General features: G+C 40.8%; 1 protein-coding gene across 9 annotated transcripts in view; it reads left to right on the top strand.

The window, feature by feature from the left end:
• ATP9B (ATPase phospholipid transporting 9B (putative)) overlaps positions 1–21,120 on the top strand; it is a 212,593-nt gene that overhangs the window by 75,240 nt on the left and 116,233 nt on the right. For all 9 annotated transcript variants that reach the window (XR_012121287.1, XM_073213253.1, XM_073213259.1 and 6 more), the window contains one exon: positions 14,026–14,120. Coding sequence is in view for 8 of the 9 variants with exons in the window: in XM_073213253.1 (XP_073069354.1) it covers positions 14,026–14,120 (95 nt within the window). In the remaining variant the exon portion in view is untranslated. The remainder of the gene's footprint in view (positions 1–14,025; positions 14,121–21,120) is intronic.

Genomic DNA, 21,120 nt, shown 5'->3' on the forward strand with positions numbered 1-21,120 from the left:
GCAGTTTGTAATAGGATATAAAGAGACTAGTTTAATGATTAATTTTTACTGAGCTTTTAACTGGCATTAGTTGTAGCTAATGCTTGCTGTGAAAAAATTATTTTTTGATTATTATTTGAGACAAGTGAAGTTGGCCATGCTTCTGATTTTGCTGCAGTTCATTCTTTTTCTTTTTAAATCATATCAGTTACTGCAAGATTAGTAATGCTAACTGTACTTGAAGATAAATAATGCATCGATTTCCACTAAGTTTTTAAAATAGTGTATAATTATTTAATGTGGAACATGCCCTTTCTTTAAAGAAAGGCAACTATATTGCTTCAAGTGTTTAAATTTATGGAAATCTAGATAAGGTATTAGTTTCTTTAGAAGCACAGAATGTTGAAATGTAAGAGACTAGAGATCCTCACCTTCTCTTATTTTATATGTTGGAAAGCACACCTATATCAAAGTGGTCAGCATTCACATCTCAGAGCATGTGTCAGACAGAATCTAGATCTCACTCTTTTTAAACTTTACATCAGAACACATACACACAGAAATACAGCAACATGCATATATTTAAGAGGGGGGACTATCTTTTGTTATTTTTTTTTTTTCTGAGAGGGCATCTCTCATATTTATTGATCAAATGGTTGTTAACAACAATAAAATTCTGTATAGGGGAGTCAATGCTCAATGCACAATCATTAATCAACCCCAAGCCTAATTCTCAACAGTCTCCAATCTTCTGAAGCATAACGAACAAGTTCTTACACGGTGAACAAGTTCTTACATAGTGGATAAGTTCTTACATGGTGAACAGTGCAAGGGCAGTCGTATCACAGAAGCTTTCAGTTTTGATCACACATCATGAACTATAAACAATCAAGTCAGATATGATTGTTCGTTTGATTTTTATACTTGATTTATATGTGAATCCCACATTTCTCCCTTGTTATTATTATTATTATTATTTTTTAATAAAATGCTGAAGTGGTAAGTAGATGCAAGACAAAGGTGGAAAGCATAATTTAGTGCTGTAAGAGGGCAAATGTAGATGATCAGGTGTGTGCCTGTAGACTATGTGTTAATCCAAGCTAGACAAGGGCAACAAAATATCCACGGATGCAGAAGATTTCTCTCAAAACAGTGGGAGTGAGGTTCTAAGCCTCACCTCTGTTGATCAAGGGGGGATTATCTTGAAAAAAATGTCTAACTAAAATGACACGAACTGCAAATTTTCTTGAATCCTTTTTAGTTGAAACCGATGAGCTTGTACAAAATATTTTCCTTGTAAAACTTCTGACAAAATTTATTTACATAATCAGGTATATTTTTCAAAGTGTATGTAATTGATGAAGGTCTTGTAGATCTGTATTTGATAAAAGATGATTAGAAAATCTTTTCATAGCTCTTAATCTTATTATGCATTAGAAAAGTGCTAAACTCTCGGACTCTCTTAGATTCTTGTTGACAGTCCTGATGACCATGGCACAGGGTGAAGGATGAAAAACATATTTGGTAAAGGGGGCTCATTGTAGATACTAAGTTGCTGGTAGCTGTGATGAGTCAGCTGAAAGCGCATTGGCCGCCAGAGAAAATTGCTTGGTGTTTTTGCAGAGCGGAGCATCAGGTGCTTTGAGTATGCGGGAGTACATTTCTTTTAGGGGTTTGAAGGAAAGTGAGGCATGGATGGCTGTGTGTTTGCACAGACCAATTTTATTTTTAGTATTTTTAGGATGTTGTGTAAAAGGTGTATTGGATTAAGCTATATTCTCATTTATCTGCCTTAACTATTACCCCAAATTTAAAAAATAATTAGCTAAATAATAAGTTCCCAGTGTGTGCCATTGTCTGGTAGACTTGGATTTTCCTCTAAATTTTGTAACACAACTCCTAAGTGAGTGATTTCTCCTAATGTGCTGATGAAAAAGCTTAGTGAGATGAGGCACGTGGACAGGGAGAGTCATCAGTGAATTACATGGCCAGGCTTGGCCCGAGACTGGCTCTCCCCGCTGTGCCGCGCCAGCCCTCCAGCACAGGCCCCATCTGGAGCATGTTGACATTTTGGGCAGATCTCACTAATGAGGTTGCAGGCCTCTGCAACTGCCGGGCATTGCAGGTTGTTCAAGAACAACTCACTAGCTGCCAGAAGCCTGTGGGTGACATGCATCCATGGTAGAGATTGGGAATCCGACCCACTAGGCAAGCTCAGGCACCAGCTTGGACCAAACAGCAGCTTATGCGGAGCCAGGAGTGACCCCTGGAAAGCTGGGAGAGAAAAGTCTCATCAGGGACACAAGGGCACACACTGTGGGGGAAGTGGACTTCATAGAATCAGGCTGACCAGGTCACCTGATGAACAATGTCCAAAAAGCCACAAGCACCCGAGGAGAAGTTCTGACCTTTGTATCACGTGATTCAGAGTGTTCGGTGAATCAGCTAGATGAGTTCTATGTCACTTTCAACACACATGGGAAGTCAGGAGCGCCTAGTGGTGGCAGTCTCATTCTCTGCTTCTGGTGAGACCTTGGGGCTGTTTGCCTCTGAGCCTGAGGTAGGGCTGGTGTCACCTACCTTCTGTCTCACAGGACATCAGATATCCAATCCCAGTAACCTACTTATTGGAGAGAAAGAAGTGACTTTCTATTATGCGTATATACCTCTGTAAATTTTCTGAAGGTTTAGGTGTGGGACACTTTCTGATTAAGGGAGTAACTACTTCTTCCTTAATTTGGAGTTCTATGTCACTTTCTCCCCGTAACAGTCTTGGGAGATATATTCTAAATAGACCAGGCTCCAAGTAAGCATACTTGTATTGAATCCCCTCTGCAGCCCTAATTGCTCTCCTATCGCTTTGCTCCAGTTCTTATTCCTCTTCTTTCCTGCCCATGTTTGTCCCCTTGAGGTGCAGAAGTTCCCAATCATGGCAGAAAAAACCATTGTACTTACAGATCTAGGGGACTGCTTTGCTGAAGAGACTTTCTGAAAGCCTGGTACAGGTTATATCCTAGCCATTTTCCAAGTGAAACCCTTCTGTGGGGGCTTCCCTAGAAATGTCCATCACGTTTCTAGAATGGGACTCCCACTGTGCTCCAAATGACCAAGGTTTCAAGGCTGTGCTACTTGTATGATCAACCCTATACCATATGCCTCTCCTAGAACTTTTTTTTTCTGTTAGTTTTCTTTGGTTGTCTGTCTTTAATTATTAGACTATAAATTTACTAATTTCAATAGGAACCTTGGTACATGAGCTAATGCTTTCAACATTGTGGGTGTTCAGTGAATATCGGGTCCACATGAAGGGGCAGTGTTGTATGTGTACCTGAATTAGGGAACAGCATACCCCACTGTGTGAATTCATTTCCAAGTGGGTGGGGATGGTGCTGCTTTTTCATCCTGTCTACAGTTCTTACTATCCCTAGACATGTCCTGTAAAATCTTCAAGTCTTCATTTACTTTTTAAAAATATATAAGTAAATCTACTTTTCTAAGCATATCATTATTTACTACCCCCCCACTGCTATCCAGTTTTATTTTCTAATTATAAATAATATTATTTTAACCATTTTAAATTATTTTAACCATTTAAATATAAATGTATCATGTCAGCTCACTTATGAATAAGTGAGCTTTTACAGGTTCCATTAGACATCAAACAACAATTTAACCAATATCTTCTCTATGAGAAGATGTTTTCTGAATGCTCAACAACTTAGGAACCTCCCCAGTTCTAAATTATAGGCTCTCCCTTTACTGGATGACAGCAGCCCCTCAGCAGCCAAAGACTTTGTAAGGCTGTTCACCCCTTTTTCCTCTACCAGTAATGTTACTGAGTTAGCAGAAATTTTCTATATCTTCCTTTAAGTAAAACCTGCTTCATGCAGGGCACTTGAAATTGTCAGTATTGATAGGTAACTATTTCAAAATAGTGTAAAAACCTTTTATTTAGTGTTTCTGTTTTGCTGTAGTGATAATTATTGAAAGCTGATGTGGCACAATGCAGCCTCTTCCAGATAAAAGGAAAAAGCCATGAGATCAGTTATTGATGAAATTAGCTGCTGAAGTGGAGAGGAAATGCAGATGGCCCATAGCTGTCATAGTGTGAGCTGTGTTAAGCAACCACGTATGCGGTCAGCTGTTCACCAGGGCTATGCTGGTGCTGACCAGCGTCAGTCAATAGTGTAGTTCTAAATGAAGTTGATGGATAGATGCAAACACTGGTAGACAGGGGAAGAGAAGCCCTGGAAGATAAATATGAGGAAAGTACAATTAAAAGTTTCCATCTCTGCAAGTGTGCAAATATTTGAAATGTGGGCAGTTCCACTTATTTGCAGCGTTTCTTTCTTGATTGCAAAGATCAAGTGTTTATATAGTATTTTTGGTTGATACACTCTATATTAATCTGAGTATGTTTGTATAAAAAAATTTAGACTTAATTTTTAGAGTTATTTTAGGTTCACAGAAAAATGCGAAGGAGGTGCAGAGATTTCCCATATACCTTGTGCTCTCACATGCACAGTTTCCCCCATTATCAGCATCCTCATCACAGTGGTGCATCTGATACAGCTGATGGACCTAGAGTGACACATCGGAGCAGCCACGGTTCTTAGTTCACATTAGGATTTGATCTTGGTTACATTCTGTGGGTTTGGACAAATATATACAACCATCATTATAGTAGCATACAAACTAACTTCACTGCCCTAAAAATCCTCTGTTCTCTGCCTATTTATCTCTAACCCCCACTTCATCTCGGCAATCACTGATTTTGTCTTTTCTTTCAAGGTTGGTGAATGGTTCTTTTTTTAAAATATTTTTTTCTTTTGTTACTGTGTTAAAATACACAGAACGTAAATGTACCATATTCACCACTTTTAAGTGTACAGTTCAGTGATATTAAATACATTTGTGTGGCTCTCCCCACCATCCATCCCCATAACTCTTTCCATCATGTAGAACAGTAACTTTATACCCAGTAAAAAATGACTCCTCAGTCTCTGTTACTTCCAGCCCTTGGCAGCCACCATTCTACTTTCTGTCCTTACGATTCTGACTTCTCCTCTAAGAACCTCATCTAAGTGGAATCCTACAGTGTTTATGTTTCTGCCTCTGGCTTACTTCACGCAGCACCATGTCCTGCAGGTCTGTCCATGTCGTAGTAGCTCCATCCCCATCCCTTTTGGTTGTGTATGGCGCAAAACTGCATCTTCATTTATATGTTGGATATCTAAAAACATAGACTAATATTTTAATGCATTAGCCTCTTAAATTAAGTAGAAAACAAGATTGAGTTACAAACCCAAGTTACAGAAATTGTAGCTTTTACATTTATAATTCCTTTTTTCTTTAAATTTATTAACCACTTGAATCATGTAGAAACAAAAAGTACAGTTCCAAACCATTGTTACAATAATGCCAGCTTTTGTAATTGCCCATGTGTTTACCTTTACTGAGATCTGTGTTGACAGTTGGCTTCAGATTAATGTCTGGTGCCCTTTCACCTCACCTGCAGGACTCCCTGGCCAGTTCCTGTGGAGCAGGTCTGTGGTCACCAACTCCCAGCTTTCATCTATCCAGGAATGTCTTCATTTCTCCCTCTTTTTTTTTTTTTTTTGAGAGGGCATCTCCCATATTTATTGATCAAATGGTTGTTAGCAACAATAAAATTCTGTATAGGGGACTCAATGCACAATCATTAATCCACCCCAAGCCTAATTCTCATCCATCTCTGATCTTCTGAAGCATAACAAACAAGTTCTTACATGGTGAACAAATTCTTACATAGTGAATAAGTTACATGGTGAACAGTACAAGGGCACTCATCACAGAAACTTTCGGTTTTGATCATGCATTATGAACTATAAACAATCAGGTCAAATATGAATATTCGTTTGATTTTTATACTTGATTTATATGTGGATCCCACATTTCTCCCTTTATAATTATAATTATTATTATTTTTAATAAAATGCTGAAGTGGTAGGTAGATGCAAGATAAAGGTAGAAAACATAGTTTAGTGCTGTAAGAGAGCAATTGTAGATGATCAGGTGTGTGCCTATGGACTAAGTATTAATCCAAGCTAGACAAGGGCATTAAAACATCCACAGATGCAGAAGATTTCTCTCAAAACGGGGGGTGAGGTTCTAAGCCTCACCACTGTTGATCCCCAGTTTCTCACCTGATGGCCCCCCTGCGACTGTGCCTGTCTTAGGTTGTTCCTCCCTTGAGGAATCTTACCCGTCTCTGGCTAACCAGTCATCTTCCGGGGCCATACAGGGAAATGTAAAGTTGGTAAGTGAGAGAGAAGCCATATTGTTTGAAAAGGTTAGCTTTTTACTTCTTTGCAAATTTATGCCCTGTGGCTTCTATGCTCAGCACTTGTCTCGAGGTATCTTTACCACTTGGAGGAATTATGATGCTCGGTAAATTCGATATGAGACACAAATTCTATTTAAGGGTTGTAATTAGAAAGGAAGAAGAAAAGCTATAGAGATAGCAGACGGAAGAAAACATGGGAGGATTGATTATTTCTTTGACATATCTTCTTGTAGAAGACACTTAAACATGTATAGGTTTTAAACTACTAATTAAATTGCACACACACATTAACATAATAGGAATACAGTTACATAACCAAAGCAAATCTATAATTACCAGCCATCTCCAGTGAAGCCAAGAAAACCAGTTAGGCACCTTAGGCATTTGTGAAAACTTATCTATGATATGGTGGATATTGTCCAACTGTACTTGAACAGTCTGAGAGAAATCAGACAAATTAAAACAACCCATTCCTGGGTACTGTTCACATCCATATGTTCTTTTAACAGTAGATAGTCTGTAGTTGTAAGATTTTGGAGTGCTACAACTTGCACTTCTCCTAATTCTTGGTTGAGTTCCAACAGTATAGATCCAGTCAAATTTGTTGTTTTACTGTATGCACAGGCCAGCTTAGATATCTCCTTCTTCATTCCAATGGCAATTCCAGGAACCAGTGGGATGAATGCAGCTACAACTGCAGCAGTGCCAGGATCTTTGTTGAAGGTTTTTGATGATCATCTTCTGGAATGACTCTTCCAGAGAATGTTGATGTTGGAACTTCTTCCTCATATCGTATCTGAGTTTGTTTTCTGGGTAGGCAAATTAGGCTTTGATCCTCTCTATAAACACAAACAAACCCTTTGCCCACACTTTGATATGCCCTTTATACCATTGTGTAGAACTTATTGGAGGTCACCACACAGGAACTGCTTTTTTTTTTAAGAGAAAGGAATATTACCAGAAAAATGTACTTCCATAGCTGATCATCTGACACCCTTTAAATGATCAAAATTAAGGATATTTAAAGCATGCATTAATCATTGATTTACAGTTAGTTTTATCCTATCAGGGAGTAATCCCCCTTTCTTTTTCTTCTTTTTTGTTATCATTAATCTACAATTACATGAAGAATATTATGTTTACAAGGCTCTTCCCTATACCAGGTTCCCCCCTATAAACCCCTTTACAGTCACTGTCCATCAGCATAGCAAAATGCTGTAGAATCACTACTTGTCTTCTCTGTGTTGTACAGCCCTCCCCTTTCTCCCACCCCCCATTATGCATGCTAATCATAATACCCCCTTTCTTCTCCTCCCCACCCTTATTCCTCCCTACCAACCCATCCTCCCCAGTCCCTTTCCCTTTGGTACCTGTTAGTCCAGTGTTGGGTTCTGTGATTCTGCTGCTGTTTTGTTCCTTCAGTTTATCCTTTGTTCTTATACTCCACAGATGAGTGAAATCATTTCGTATTTCTCTTTCTCTGCTTGGCTTATTTCACTGAGCATAATACCCTCTAGCTCCATCCATGTTGTTACAAATGGTAGGATTTGTTTTCTTCTTATGGCTGAATAATATTCCATTGTGTATATGTACCACATCTTCTTTATCCATTCATCTACTGATGGACACTTAGGTTGCTTCCAATTCTTGGCTATTGTAAATAGTGCTGCAATAAACATAGGGGTGCATCTGTCTTTTTCAAACTTGAGTGCTGCATTCTTAGGGTAAATTCCTAGGAGTGGAATTCTGTGTCAAATGGTAAGTTTATTTTGAGCATTTTGATGAACCTCCATACTGCTTTCCACAATGGTTGAACTAATTCACATTCCCACCAGCAGTGTAGGAGGGTTCCCCTTTCTCCACAGCCTCGCCAACATTTGTTGTTGTTTGTCTTTTGGATGGCAGCTATCCTTACTGGTGTGAAGTGATACCTCATTGTAGTTTTAATTTGCATTTCTCTGATAATTAGCGATGTGGAGCATCTTTTCATGTGTCTGTTGGCCATCTGTATTTCTTTTTTGGAGAACTGCCTGTTCAGTTCCTCTGCCCATTTATTAATTGGATTGTTTGTTTTTTGTTTGTTGAGGCGGGTGAGCTCTTTATATATTTTGGACGTCAAGCCTTTATCGGATCTGTCATTTTCAAATATATTCTCCCATATTGTAGGGTTCCTTTTTGTTCTATTGATGGTGTGTTTTGCTGTACAGAAGCTTTTCAGCTTAATACAGTCCCACTTGTTCATTTTTGCTGTTGTTTTCCTTGCCCGGGGAGATATGTTCAAGAAGAGGTCACTCATGTTTATGTCTAAAAGGTTTTTGCCTATGTTTTTTTCTAAGAGTTTTATGGTTTCATGACTTATATTCAGGTCTTTGATCCATTTTGAATTTACTTTTGTGTATGGGGTTAGACAATGGTCCAGTTTCATTCTCCTACATGTAGCTGTCCAGTTTGGCCAGCACCATCTGTTGAAGAGACTGTCATTTTGCCATTGTATGTCCATGGCTCCTTTATCAAATATTAATTGACCATATATGTTTGGGTTAATATCTGGGGTCTCTAATCTGTTCCACTGGTCTGTGGCTCTGTTCTTGTGCCAGTACCTAATTGTCTTGATTACTATGGCTTTTTAGTAGAGCTTGAAGTTGGGGAGTGAGATCCCCCCTACTTTATTCTTCTTTCTCAGGATTGCTTTGACTATTTGGGGTCTTTGGTGTTTCCATATGAAATTTTGAATTATTTGTTCCAGTTCATTGAAGAATGTTGCTGGTAATTTGATAGGGATTGCATCAAATCTGTATATTGCTTTGGGCAGGATGGCTGGCCATTTTGATGATATTAATTCTTCCTAGCCACAAGCATGGGATGAGTTTCCATTTGTTAGTGTCCCCATTAATTTCTCTTAGGAGTGACTTGTAGTTTTACGGGTATAGGTCTTTCACTTCTTTTGTTAGGTTTATTCCTAGGTATTTTATTCTTTTTGATGCAATTGTGAATGGAATTGTTTTCCTGATTTCTCTTTCTATTGGTTCATTGTTAGTGTATAGGAAAGCTACAGATTTCTGTGTGTTAATTTTGTATCCTGCAACTTTGCTGTATTCCGATATCAGTTCTAGTAGTTTTGGAGTGGAGTCTTTAGGGTTTTTTATGTACAATATCATGTCATCTGCAAATAGTGACAGTTTAACTTCTTCTTTACCAATCTGGATTCCTTGTATTTCTTTGTTTTGTCTGATTGCCGTGGCTAGGACCTCCAGTGCTATGTTGAATAACAGTGGGGAGAGTGGGCATCCCTGTCTAGTTCCCGATCTCAGGAGAAATGCTTTCAGCTTCTCGCTGTTCAGTATGATGTTGGCTGTGGGTTTATCTGTATGGCCTTTATTATGTTGAGGTGCTTGCCCTCTATTCCCATTTTGCTGAGAGTTTTTATCATGAATGGATGTTGAATTTTGTCAAATGCTTTTTCAGCATCTATGGAGATGATCATGTGGTTTTTGTCTTCCTTTTTGTTTATGTGGTGGATGATGTTGATGGATTTTCAAATGTTGTACCATCCTTTCATCCCTGGGATGAACCCCACTTGGTCATGGTGTATGATCCTTTTGATATACTTTTGAATTCGGTTTGCTAATATTTTTATTAAGTATTTTTGCATCTACATTCATCAGGGATATTGGTCTGTAATTTTCTTTTTTGGTGGGGTCTTTGCCTGGTTTTGGTATTAGGGTGATGTTGGCTTCATAGAATGAGTTTGGGAGTATTCCCTCCTCTTCTGTTTTTTGGAAAACTTTAAGGAGAATGGGTATTATGTCTTCTCTGTGTGACTGCTAAAATTCCGAGGTAAACCCTTCCGGCCCGGGGGTTTTGTTCTTGGGTAGTTTTTTGATTACCATTTCAATTTCTTTGCTAGTAATTGGTTTGTTTAACTTTTGTGTTTCTTCCTTGGTCAGTCTTGGAAGGTTGTATTTTTCTAGGAAGTTGTCCATTTCTTCTAGGTTTTCCAGCTTGTTGGCATATAGGTTTTCATAGTAGTCTTTAATTATTCTTTGTATTTCTGTGGAGTCTGTCATGATTTTTCCATTCTCATTTCTGATTCTGTTGATTTGTGTTGATTCTCTTTTTCTCTTAATAAGTTTGGCTAGAGGCTTATCTATTTTATTTTCTCAAAGAACCAGCTCTTGGTTTCATTGATTTTTGCTATTCTTTTATTCTTCTCAGTTTTGTTTATTTGTTCTCTGATCTTTATTATGTCCCTCTTTCTGCTGACTTTAGGCCTCATTTGTTCTTCTTTTTCCAGTTTCAATAATTGTGATGTTAGACTATTCATTTGGGATTGTTCTTCCTTCTTCAGGTGTGCCTGGATGCCTATATACTTTCCTCTTAAGACTGCTTTCGCTTCGTCCCACAGAAGTTGGGGCTTTGTGGTGTTGTTGTCATTTGTTTCCATATATTCCTTGGTTTCTATTTTAATTTGTTCGTTGATCCATTGATTATTTAGGAGCATGTTGTTAAGCCTCCATGTGTTTGTGAGCCTTTTTGTTTTCTTTGTAGAATTTATTTCTAGTTTTATACCTTGGTGGTCTGAAAAATTGGTTGGTAGAATTTCAGTATTTTGGAATTTCCTGAGGCTCTTTTTGTGGGCTAGTATGTGGTCTCTTCTGGAGAATGTTTCATGTGCACTTGAGAAGAATGTATATCCTGTTGCTTTTGGATGTAGAGTTCTATAGATGTCTATTAGGTCCATGTGTTCTAGTGTGTTGTTCAGTGCCTGTGCCTGTGTGTCCTTACTTATTTTCTACCCGGTGGATCTATCCTTTGGGGTGAGTGGTGTGTTGAAGTCTCCTAAAGTGAATGCACTGCAGTGTATTTCCCCCTTTAGTTCTGTTAGTATTTGTTTCACATATGCTGGTGCTCCTGTGTTGGGTGCATATATATTTAGAATGGTTATATCCTCTTGTTGGACTGAGCCCTTTATCATTATGTAGTGTCCTTCTTTATCTCTTGTTACTTTCTTTGTTTTGAAGTCTATTTTGTCTGATATTAGTACTGCAACCCCTGCTTTCTTCTCACTGTTGTTTGCCTGAAATATGTTTTTCCATCCCTTGGCTTTTAGTCTATGCTTGTCTTTGGGTTTAAGGTGAGTTTCTTGTAAGCAGCATATAGATGGATCTTGCTTTTTTATCCATTCTATTACTCTGTGTCTTTTGATTGGTGCATTAAGTCCATTTACATTTAGGGTGACTATTGAGAGAAATGTACTTATTGCCATTGCAGGCTTTAAATTCGTGGTTACCATAGGTTCAAGGTTAGCCTCTTTAGTGTCTTAATGCCTAACTGAGCTCGCTTACTGAGCTGTTACATACACTGTCTGGAGATTCTTTTCTTCTCTCCCTTCTTATTCCTCCTCCTCCCTTCTTCATATGTTCGGTGTTTTGTTCTGTGCTCTTTTTAGGAGTGCTCCCATCTAGAGCAGTCCCTGTAAGATGCCCTGTAGAGGTGGTTTGTGGGAAGCAAATTCCCTCAGCTTTTGCATGTCTGGGAATTGTTTAATCCCGCCATCATATTTAAGTGATAGTCGTGCTGGATACAGTATCCTTGGTTCAAGGCCCTTCTGTTTCATTGCATTAAATATATCATGCCATTCTCTTCTGGCCTGTAGGGTTTCTGTCGAGATGTCTGATGATAGCCTGATGGGTTTTCCTTTATAGGTGACCTTTTCTCTGTAGCTGCCTTTAAAACTCTTTCCTTGTCCTTGATCCTTGTCATTTTAATTATTATGTGTCTTGGTGTTATCCTCCTTGGGTCCTTTCTGTTGGGGGTTCTGTGTATCTCTGTGGTGTGTTCGATTATTTCCTCCCCCAGTTTGGGGAAGTTTTCAGCAATTATTTCTTAAAAGACACTTTCTATCCCTTTTCCTCTTCTTCTTCTGGTACCCCTATAATACGGATATTGTTCCTTTTGGATTGGTCACACAGTTCTCTTAATATTGTTTCATTCCTGGAGATTCTCTTATCTCTCTCTATGTCAGCTTCTATGCGTTCCTGTTCTCTTGTTTCAATTCCATCAATGGCCTCTTGCTCTTATCCATTCTGCTTATAAATCCTTCCAGAGATTGTTTCCCTTCTGTGATCTCCTTCCTGACATCTGTGATCTCCCTCCGGACTTCATCCCATTGCTTTTGTATATTTCTCTGCATCTCCATCAGCATGTTCATGATTTTTATTTTGAATTCTTTTTCAGGAGGACTGGTTAGGTCTATCTCCTTCTCTGGTGTCTCTGTGATCTCTGTCAGCCTGTAGTTTTGTCTTTTCATGGTGATAGAGATAGTTTGCAGAGCTGGGACGAGTGACGGCTGGAAGAGCTTCCCTTCTTGTTGGTTTGTGGCCTTTTCCTGGGAGAATAGCGACCTCTAGTTGCTTGTGCTGGGCAGCTGTGCGCAGACAGGGCTTCTGCTTCCTGCCCGGCTGCTATGGAGTTTATCTCCGCTGTTGCTGTGGGCGTGGCCTGGCTCGGGCTCCCGCTCCGATATGGTGGAGCCGCATTGGAGGGGGAGCAGCTGAGAGGAGGCTATTTATCTCCGTGAGGGGCCTCCATGCTCCCTGCTGCCCAGGGGGTTAGAGTGCCCAGAGATCCCCGGATTCCCTACCTCTGGACTAAGTGTCCCGCCCTGCCCCTTCAAGACTTCAGAAAGCAGTCGCCAAAACAAAAAAACAATAAGAAAAAAATCCCGCTGCTTTTCTTTGTTCACCGGCGCTGGCCTCAGGCACCCGCTCACCGATCTTGCTGCCCTGTTTCCCTAGTATTGGGGTCCCTGTCCCTTTAAGACTTCCAAAAAGCACTCTCAAAAAAAAAAAAAAAAAGGCCGCTTGCTTTTGTTTGTACTCCAGCACTGGTCTCAGGCACCCGCTCACCGGTCTTGCTGCCCTTTTTCTGTAGTATTGGGCTCGGCGTCGGCCTCAGACACCCGCTCACTGGTCATGCCACCCTGTTTCCCTAGTATCCAGGACCCCATGCATGCACTGTGTCTGTGCTCTGGTCCGGAATCCTGGGGCTGGGTGCTCAGCAGTCCTGGGCTCCCTCCCCCTCCCTGCTGACTCCCCTCCTCCCGCCGGGAGCTGGGGGGAGGGGCGCTCGTGTCCTGCTGGGCCGGGGCTTATATCTTACCCCCTTCCCGAGGCGCTGGGTTCTCACAGGTGTGGATGTAGTCTGGATGTTGTCCTGTGTCCTCTGGTCTCTATTCTAAGAAGAGTTGTCTTTGCTATATTTTCATAGGTATATGTGGTTTTGGGAGGAGATTTCTGCTGCTCTAGTCACGCCGCCATCTTGGCTCCGCCCTCTAACTGTGTTTTTATTAGTGAAAATGTTTTATGATGATGCATCATTTATTTTATTAGCAAAGGTACTTCACATACTCCTGAATATTTTTATGTATTTACTTATACTTAACACAAATTTAAGGTAGAAATGATCAGTGTAGTCTTTCTAAAATAAAGCACCAAGTATTATTAAAGTTTAATATTCAAGAATACCAAGATGAGACTAGTGATGAAACAGTTAATGACCTGTATCTTCAGCAAATTCATTTGATGAATCAAATAAATAAGGGCTTTTAAGGGGTTTTGTTAGTAGGAATCTCTAGATACAATGTTTCTGTCTCTCACTGTGTTGTGGAAGTGTGGTTTTAAAGTATCTGTAACTCAGGAATTTTCTTGTCTAATCCCAAGGATCGTGTTTTATTCGAACTGATCAGCTTGATGGTGAGACTGACTGGAAGCCGAAGGTGGCAGTGAGCTGCACGCAGAGGCTGCCGGCCATTGGGGTGAGCACTGCCATAGCTGTCATGTGGAGTGATTTTTTCTGTGTAGTGAGTTCGTTTCTGTTTGTGTCAGCTAACTTATTTAATGCACTGGTAGTTTTTTTTAATGATTTCTTTTTTACTAATGAGTGATCATTGGAAATTATGCCCATTTTTGTGGTGTCTTAGCACAGAACCTGCTTTGGGTATAGTTTTGAATGTTGCTGTTGGCTTGACACTTGTTTTTCTTTCTTTTCTTTCCCTTTCCTTTTGGTTTTATGGTTAAACCGTCTCAGTGTAGTGACCTTTGAACTTGAGAGGTTTGAGCAGGGTCGGATGAGTCCATGACTGTCACTGGCTTGCCCCATGTGACTGGTCCCAGGGCAGCTCTGGTGGGCTGTGGGATCTAGGCGGTTACTCCTGCCTTGGAGATGCACCTCCACACCAGCTTCCCTTCTGAGGGTCAAGAAGGGTCGAGAATCCTCTTTGCTTAGGAGGGAGCGGAGTGTCCCTGTGTCTCTTAGCAGAGAGGAGGTACAAGACGCTTTCCACCCTTTTGCTTGGCCAGTGCTGAGTGTTTCTTTTCCTGGGAAATAGGCAAGGCACACCTGGGAAATAGGCAAGGGACTCAGAATAATACTTACAAATTTTGTTTTTTAAATAATCTCTGAAATAGATTTCTCACAGATGCTGAGAATCTCCTGTGCTCATACACATCTTTTTTGTTGTTGTAACAAAACCATAGTTGTGGCCATGTGGTGTTTGTTTAGTGTTATATATAGTGTTCTATCTGAATAAGAGAAGCTTCATCTGACATGATTTGCTGACACTCAGTGGAGAGTAAATAAACGTTGGCATTGTCTAAGAATCACCTGGGGAAGTTGGGCCCTGCTGATGGGCCCCCGCTGCGTGGGCTGCGCTGGACAGGCGTGGCCACTGAGACCGCAGACAGCTGGCAGCCACGGAGCAACAGGAGCCGACCCTGTTCTCCAGTGTCCTGGGCTTTTTGGAAACTGAGTGTGTTTGACAGTGTAAGACTTTGAAATGTTTTGATTATTTAGGTATTTTCAGTTGCCTCCATTGTAGGCGGACTCTAGGTTGAAATTCATTCCTTTGTATGTTTTATGCCTTTTCCAAAACCTGCTCGTTCCTAATGAGAGTTTCTTTTTCTCTCTCTGCCCATTTAGTCATCATCTCATAGAACGTGGGCCACATAATGTGTCTGTCAGAGACTTGTCTGGCTCCTTCTCCATTTTTTTTGCAACCCTTTAAAAATATAAAAAACCATTCTTACCCCAAGGGGCCATACAGAGCAGAGTGTAGGCTGCTAGATTTGAACTGTGTTCCATGGGCCCAGGGTCCCCTCTGTTGCGATGCCAATTGAATCCTCACCTGGGGCCTGACCTTCGGGGGCAGCTGTGGGAACTGCCTGTGGTTCAGAGGCCCTCTGCTTTGGTCCATCTTGTGTTGATTACTTTACAGGGAGGAATAGAAATGACTTGTTGAACTACCAAGCTGCCTGACATTTCAAACTATAGCTAAAAGGTGGTTCATCGAACATGAACTTAAAAAAAACCGGGGCGTTCCCTGGGCATTGCTGCCTCTGCCCTGGAGAGCACGTTTGCCGTCTGTGCTCCCACCTCCCAGCTGCCGTTTACATCAGCCTGACCAGTCCTCTCTCAGGACTCATTGTCTCCAAAGAGAAATAGAGATTTGTTTTTTCCTGATTGTAATAGTAATATGTCCATTGAAAATAATTAAATCATTAAAAAGATGAGAAACACTCCTAATTTTACCACTTAGCCTTGGCTGCCACTCACATTTAAGTATAAATTCTTTCCAGCAGTGTCCCTACCATGCTTTCAAGGCTACATAAAGCTACACATACTCGTCTCCTGTTGGGTATTTACTCAGCAGTAGGTTTGGGGTCATCTTTTTATGTTATAAAATATGTGTCTCTGCAAGGGTTTTATTAGCTGCATGGTATTTGACAAAATATAACTTAGGTTAACTAGCCTGATGTCGGTGAATGTGAAAGTTAGCGCTTTGATGTTTTATACTTAATGTCAGAGATCCAAAGACGGTCGCTTCTTTTGCGAGTGTGGCCTGCAGAAGGCCACAGCACCACGCATTTCCTGGGTGCACCTCAGCTGGCCTGTCCTCCTCTAGTCTCCAGCTGTGGACATGGCGCCCTGCTTTAGCTTGTGTGGTTGAAGACATTTCTTATCTAAGAAAGTATATTTCTTGTATTTTTAGCTTCATACTAGGTTTCTGTTCACATTGTCCCTTTTTCCATTGTGTGTTTTTAAAAGGCCTTTATTTATGATTTGTTAGTCATTTTCCATTTTCCATTTTTCTCAGTTTTTTGTAAGTATTTTTGCTTATAGTTCCTTTTGTCTGTATAAAAGTTTAGCATGTCTTTATAAAGTGACCTACCAGTAATTTTTAAATGATTTTTTAAATGGTTATTGATGTTAGAGGTGAGTGGTGCTAATAATTGCTACGTGGCAATCATGTTACAGTACAGAGATGCATCCCATTGACATGTAGTGCACCTTAAATCTGCACACAATTATATGTGAAATAGATTTCAATAAAAGTTTTTTTATATAAATAAAGTGATTACTGCCTTTCGTTTTATGCTTAGACTCTTTCCACTCTATAGTTGTATTTTAATGATTACTTTCTAAATAATTCCTATTTTACACATAAAATCTTGAATCTATGTTGTTTATTTTGAATCCAGCCATTAGTGAGAAAGCAAACTTAAATCCCACTCACCAGGTTAGCAGCTGGCACCCTGTGAGCCACAAACCCCGAGTGGGTGTGCCAGGGCCCTCCCTTTTCCAAACTTGTGCTGTACACTTGGTGAATTGAGGCTCCCAGTGTGTTTTATAACTTCTTACCTTATAATTTTTTGCCATATACATGTTTTAAATTTTATTTAGGTAAATATTCATATGTTTTCGTTCATGTTTATGGATTGTGTATTGTATCCAAAAGGCTGTTCTTCCACCTGTACTGTGTCATTTTCACCACTTGAAGTGTTTGTCAGTAGGTACTCGAAGACGGAAGTGGGTCATTAGCATGTATGGTGTTATAATTATTAAAAAAGTTCCTGCACATAGACCCCCTTTAGGGAGGAAGGAGGAACTTTAATCGGGTCACTAAATCTGCATGGCTGAAAGATTGTCACAAGAGTGAGGGGCAAGGAGGTTCTCTCCTATCACACACTGTAGTGGGTGCCTCACCTCACACAGGCTGCATTTTCTTGAGGCCACCTCTCGCCTCTGAGCTCTTTCCCAGACTCACTCAGATTCTTACAGGGTTTCAGCCGGCTTTTCTTATTTTCATATGGCAAATGAAGCTGTCCTGGCACTTTCTTAAGACATCCAGGTTACAATTCTATTGCTTTTTGTTAAAATGAGTTAGTTTTTACCTGAAACATTCTTGCAGCCTGTTGACTTTCTAATGTAGTTCGAGGCCATTGCTGGGTTAGTGCTGTTTCACAGTTGTAGATTTCCTCCTTTGTGTCCGTCTTCCTGTTCTAGCATACATCCTCCAGTAATCTCTCAGGATTAAAGGGGGAGTAATGATTATGAATCCTAAATGACTGGAAAGGGTTTCTGTTCGCTGTCATGCTTGGGTGGTAGCCCCACCCTCTGAGTCTTTCCCCTGAGCCTCACTTCCAAGAATTCTAGAGTCACTGGAGTGCACACTTGAAAACAGTCGCACTAAACAGTTATTTGTAGTAGATTTAATTTTGCTAAGAGTGGTAGAAAAGAAAGTGCAAAGGTAGTTTTGTATTAGAAATAACTTGTGTGAAAGAAAAGCCAGACACAGTCAGTCAAAACAAACAGAAGCATATGGTGTGTGGTCACATTAATAGAGAATTTTAGGAAAGTGGGTCAGCTGGGATGGCGCCTGAGAATCGGGGAGGGAGGCCCTCGGAGGGGTGATACACGTGCCCCCACCTTGGCTGTGGTGATGTCTTAGGCCTGGGCAGGGAATTGTGCACTTTAAACATGTGCAGTGTAGCGCGTGTAAATTACGTCTTCGGAAGGTAGTTAAAATCCCACTCACTATGCTATTATCTATATTTTTGAGTATTTTTTCTTTGCCACTATCAGAGAAAATGACTTTTTATTATATTCAATATTATTTATAAGGATGTTTTCTTCATTTTTATTAGAGATATGTATAAATTTCAGAATATTTACAAAGTCATAGTATACAATTCACATAATGCTAATTTAAAAATTTTATGGATGATACACTTTGATAGAGAGTGTGACTAAGTATTTGAGTTAAGTAAGTGTGTGGAAAATGAAAACATTTAAAGTTTTGATATGACCTAATACCAAAACGCAATATATCCTAGAAAAAAGGAACTTTAACTGTATTTCTGATTCATCAATCAGTTTAAATTTGTAGCTCCCTATAATTTAATATATTATGTATAGATTTTTATTTTCCATAGAAAAGAAAGCTCTTATCATTATGGTTATAGGCAACGCAATTTGGTTTTTCATTAAGTAGCTAATGTTGTCCATAACTGTCACTCATTTTGACTTCTAATGTGATGGATCTGAGGACTGTTGGTGTCACTAGCTGTGTTATATGGTGTCCATTGTGACACCAAGAATAGACCTGCACACCTTAGAGCTTTTCTTGAAGCGTTGCCCCACCCCAAGAGGAACCTCTCCAGCCTGGCTGTATTCCCAGAGCACCTGGTGGGGCACAGTTACAGGGTCAGTGGACTGTGCAACACGCGCTCTGCTCAGGTCCTGCACAGTGGGTCCCCTTCCCCACCGCTGCACAGGCGTCCAGAAGATACGCTTTTCAGGCATTGTAGACACGCAGGAATATGTTGCTGGCTTTTGTGATCAGGCAAATTTATTAACAACAATGAGGTCACAGTAATTGTCAATAAATCATGACTTGCTGATTTATTTCAAAAGATCCATATAGCAGTAAACAATACCATTTACATTTAATTAGTTTTATTGAACGAAAGGCAATTTTAATTGTAATGAGCCACATGTTATGATTAAGGATGTATTTTAATGACCTTTAAGTAATGCGACCAAATGTTGCCCTTGACCTAATAGCAGAGGCTTTCCTACATCACTGAGAACTTGAGAATGATTTTTAAATTATCGTGAAAGACTTCAAATGACATTCTCATTATTGTGCCATTATTCAGTCATTTGGTGTCTAATATACTAGATGAAATGCACTTCTCTGAATGCTCATGTGCATGTGGGAATGAGCGCTCTTACTAGCTTGTTCTATGTTTTTGCATATCTAGAGGTAGTCTGTTATATGAGGGTTTCATTTTTTGAAAATTGCTGTGGCAGTGTAATACTCAAATGATGAATGATTCTCAAACTTGCCTTGTCCTAAGAGCATCTGGATACTTACTAAACAGTCTAGTCTTATTTTCATAAGTCTGAAATGATCATGCAGTGTATTTCCTCTTGTAAACTAGTGTGCCCTAATAGCTTGAGAGTGAGCTCCATTAACATGCTCCCTGAGCTGGTAGCCGGCCCGCCGTGTGAGCTGACGTGTTCACCCTCCACCTGTGTGGCGGAGCACCTCTGTTCTCTAGAAGCTTGAAAATTAATCTGCACGTATTTTCCAGGCCCCTTAAAGGTCTGTGAATGAATGCTCCCAAGCTAACCGAGCTCTCAGCATCTGGAAGGCAGGGGTGAGGATGCGTGACCTTCCCTCTGTTGGCAGGTCTCTGCTAGCAGCATCCTCAGCTTCGGGGCGTGAATGGCACTTACTGTGTGGGCAGTGGCCCTGTAGACTTGAGTCACAGCTCCACTGTGACTTGAATTCAGTAGCTGCAATGCTATTTTCTATGGAGGGTCATTTTGAGAGTAATTTTTGGAATTACTCAGCCATGAGCTCATCCCTTCCAAGATCTTGGAAGTATCCCATATTTGGAGTCGAAGTCCTTTGTTGCTCTGCACTGAAAGTGCTTTCTGTTCGTGGTGCTGATGCACCTCAAGTCAAGAGAAGCTTTTCTCCCTCAGCGGCCCAGAGGTGGGGGGCCGAGGCTGTGAGGGCAGCTGTGTCATCCTTGATGTGTGGCTTTCAACTATGTCCTAAATGGCTGCTCCCCTCAGCCTAGCCAGCGGGCAGGCAGCACAGGCCTGGCACCTGGCACTTGTCATTGTGCTTTGCTGCCAAGTGAAGCTCCCGCTGGGAGAATGCTGGGGGCTTGTTCTGTAGTGGGGAGCTGGGTGCCCATCCAAAACCTGGAAGTTTTTTCTTTGAAAGGAGGTGGAGGAATGGTGGAGAGAGTCTCTGTCACACCATTTCTTCACTTGTTTTCTGCTGAGTTTCTTTGGTTTCCTCTTACGCTTCTTCCTGGGTGGTGTGTGTTAAAACTTCCCCACCAGTTTTCTTGTATGATTTTACTGCCCTCTGAACAGGGTGCTCCATTTGAAAGTGGTGTTAAGGTTACCATTTTTATTAGAATCAGTTATTTCCCCACTTATTCCTCAAGGAACTCTAAGCAGCATGGGAATTTTATGCCCCTCACTCACCTACATTAAAGTAGGAAATAGATGAAATGCAGACAGCAAACTGAACATCTTCTAGGTGTGGAAGAAGCCTGTCACCCTTAGTCTAGGGCCCGCTTTCTGCCAAAGAGTCTTGTCTACAAGCGATGGAGCGTGACGTACGGCCCGCGGCGGGCGCCCCCTCGGCAGAGGAGAGTGTTGTGGGTGGAAGGCTCTGTGTAGGTGCCGAGGGGATCATGGCCGGCCTGCCTCCTCCCCGGAGGCCCAGTGCAGGGCATGCACAAGGGCCGCGGGGATGGGGCAGACCGGTACCCATCGAAAACTGGGCCTAGGCAAAGCAGGTGTTTCAGGAACAGAAGAGAAAAAATACAAATGTGAGAGAGCGTTACAGTCCGGACAGAAGCCATGAAGAGAGATCAGCTGCAGACAGACCTCCGAGAAAGACTGACGGCTGAGATGAAAGCAAGGAAGCAGCCACAGGAGAAGCAACT

This window comes from Manis javanica, chromosome 9 (assembly GCF_040802235.1).
Source record: "Manis javanica isolate MJ-LG chromosome 9, MJ_LKY, whole genome shotgun sequence".
Classification (NCBI taxonomy): Eukaryota; Metazoa; Chordata; class Mammalia; order Pholidota; family Manidae; genus Manis; species Manis javanica.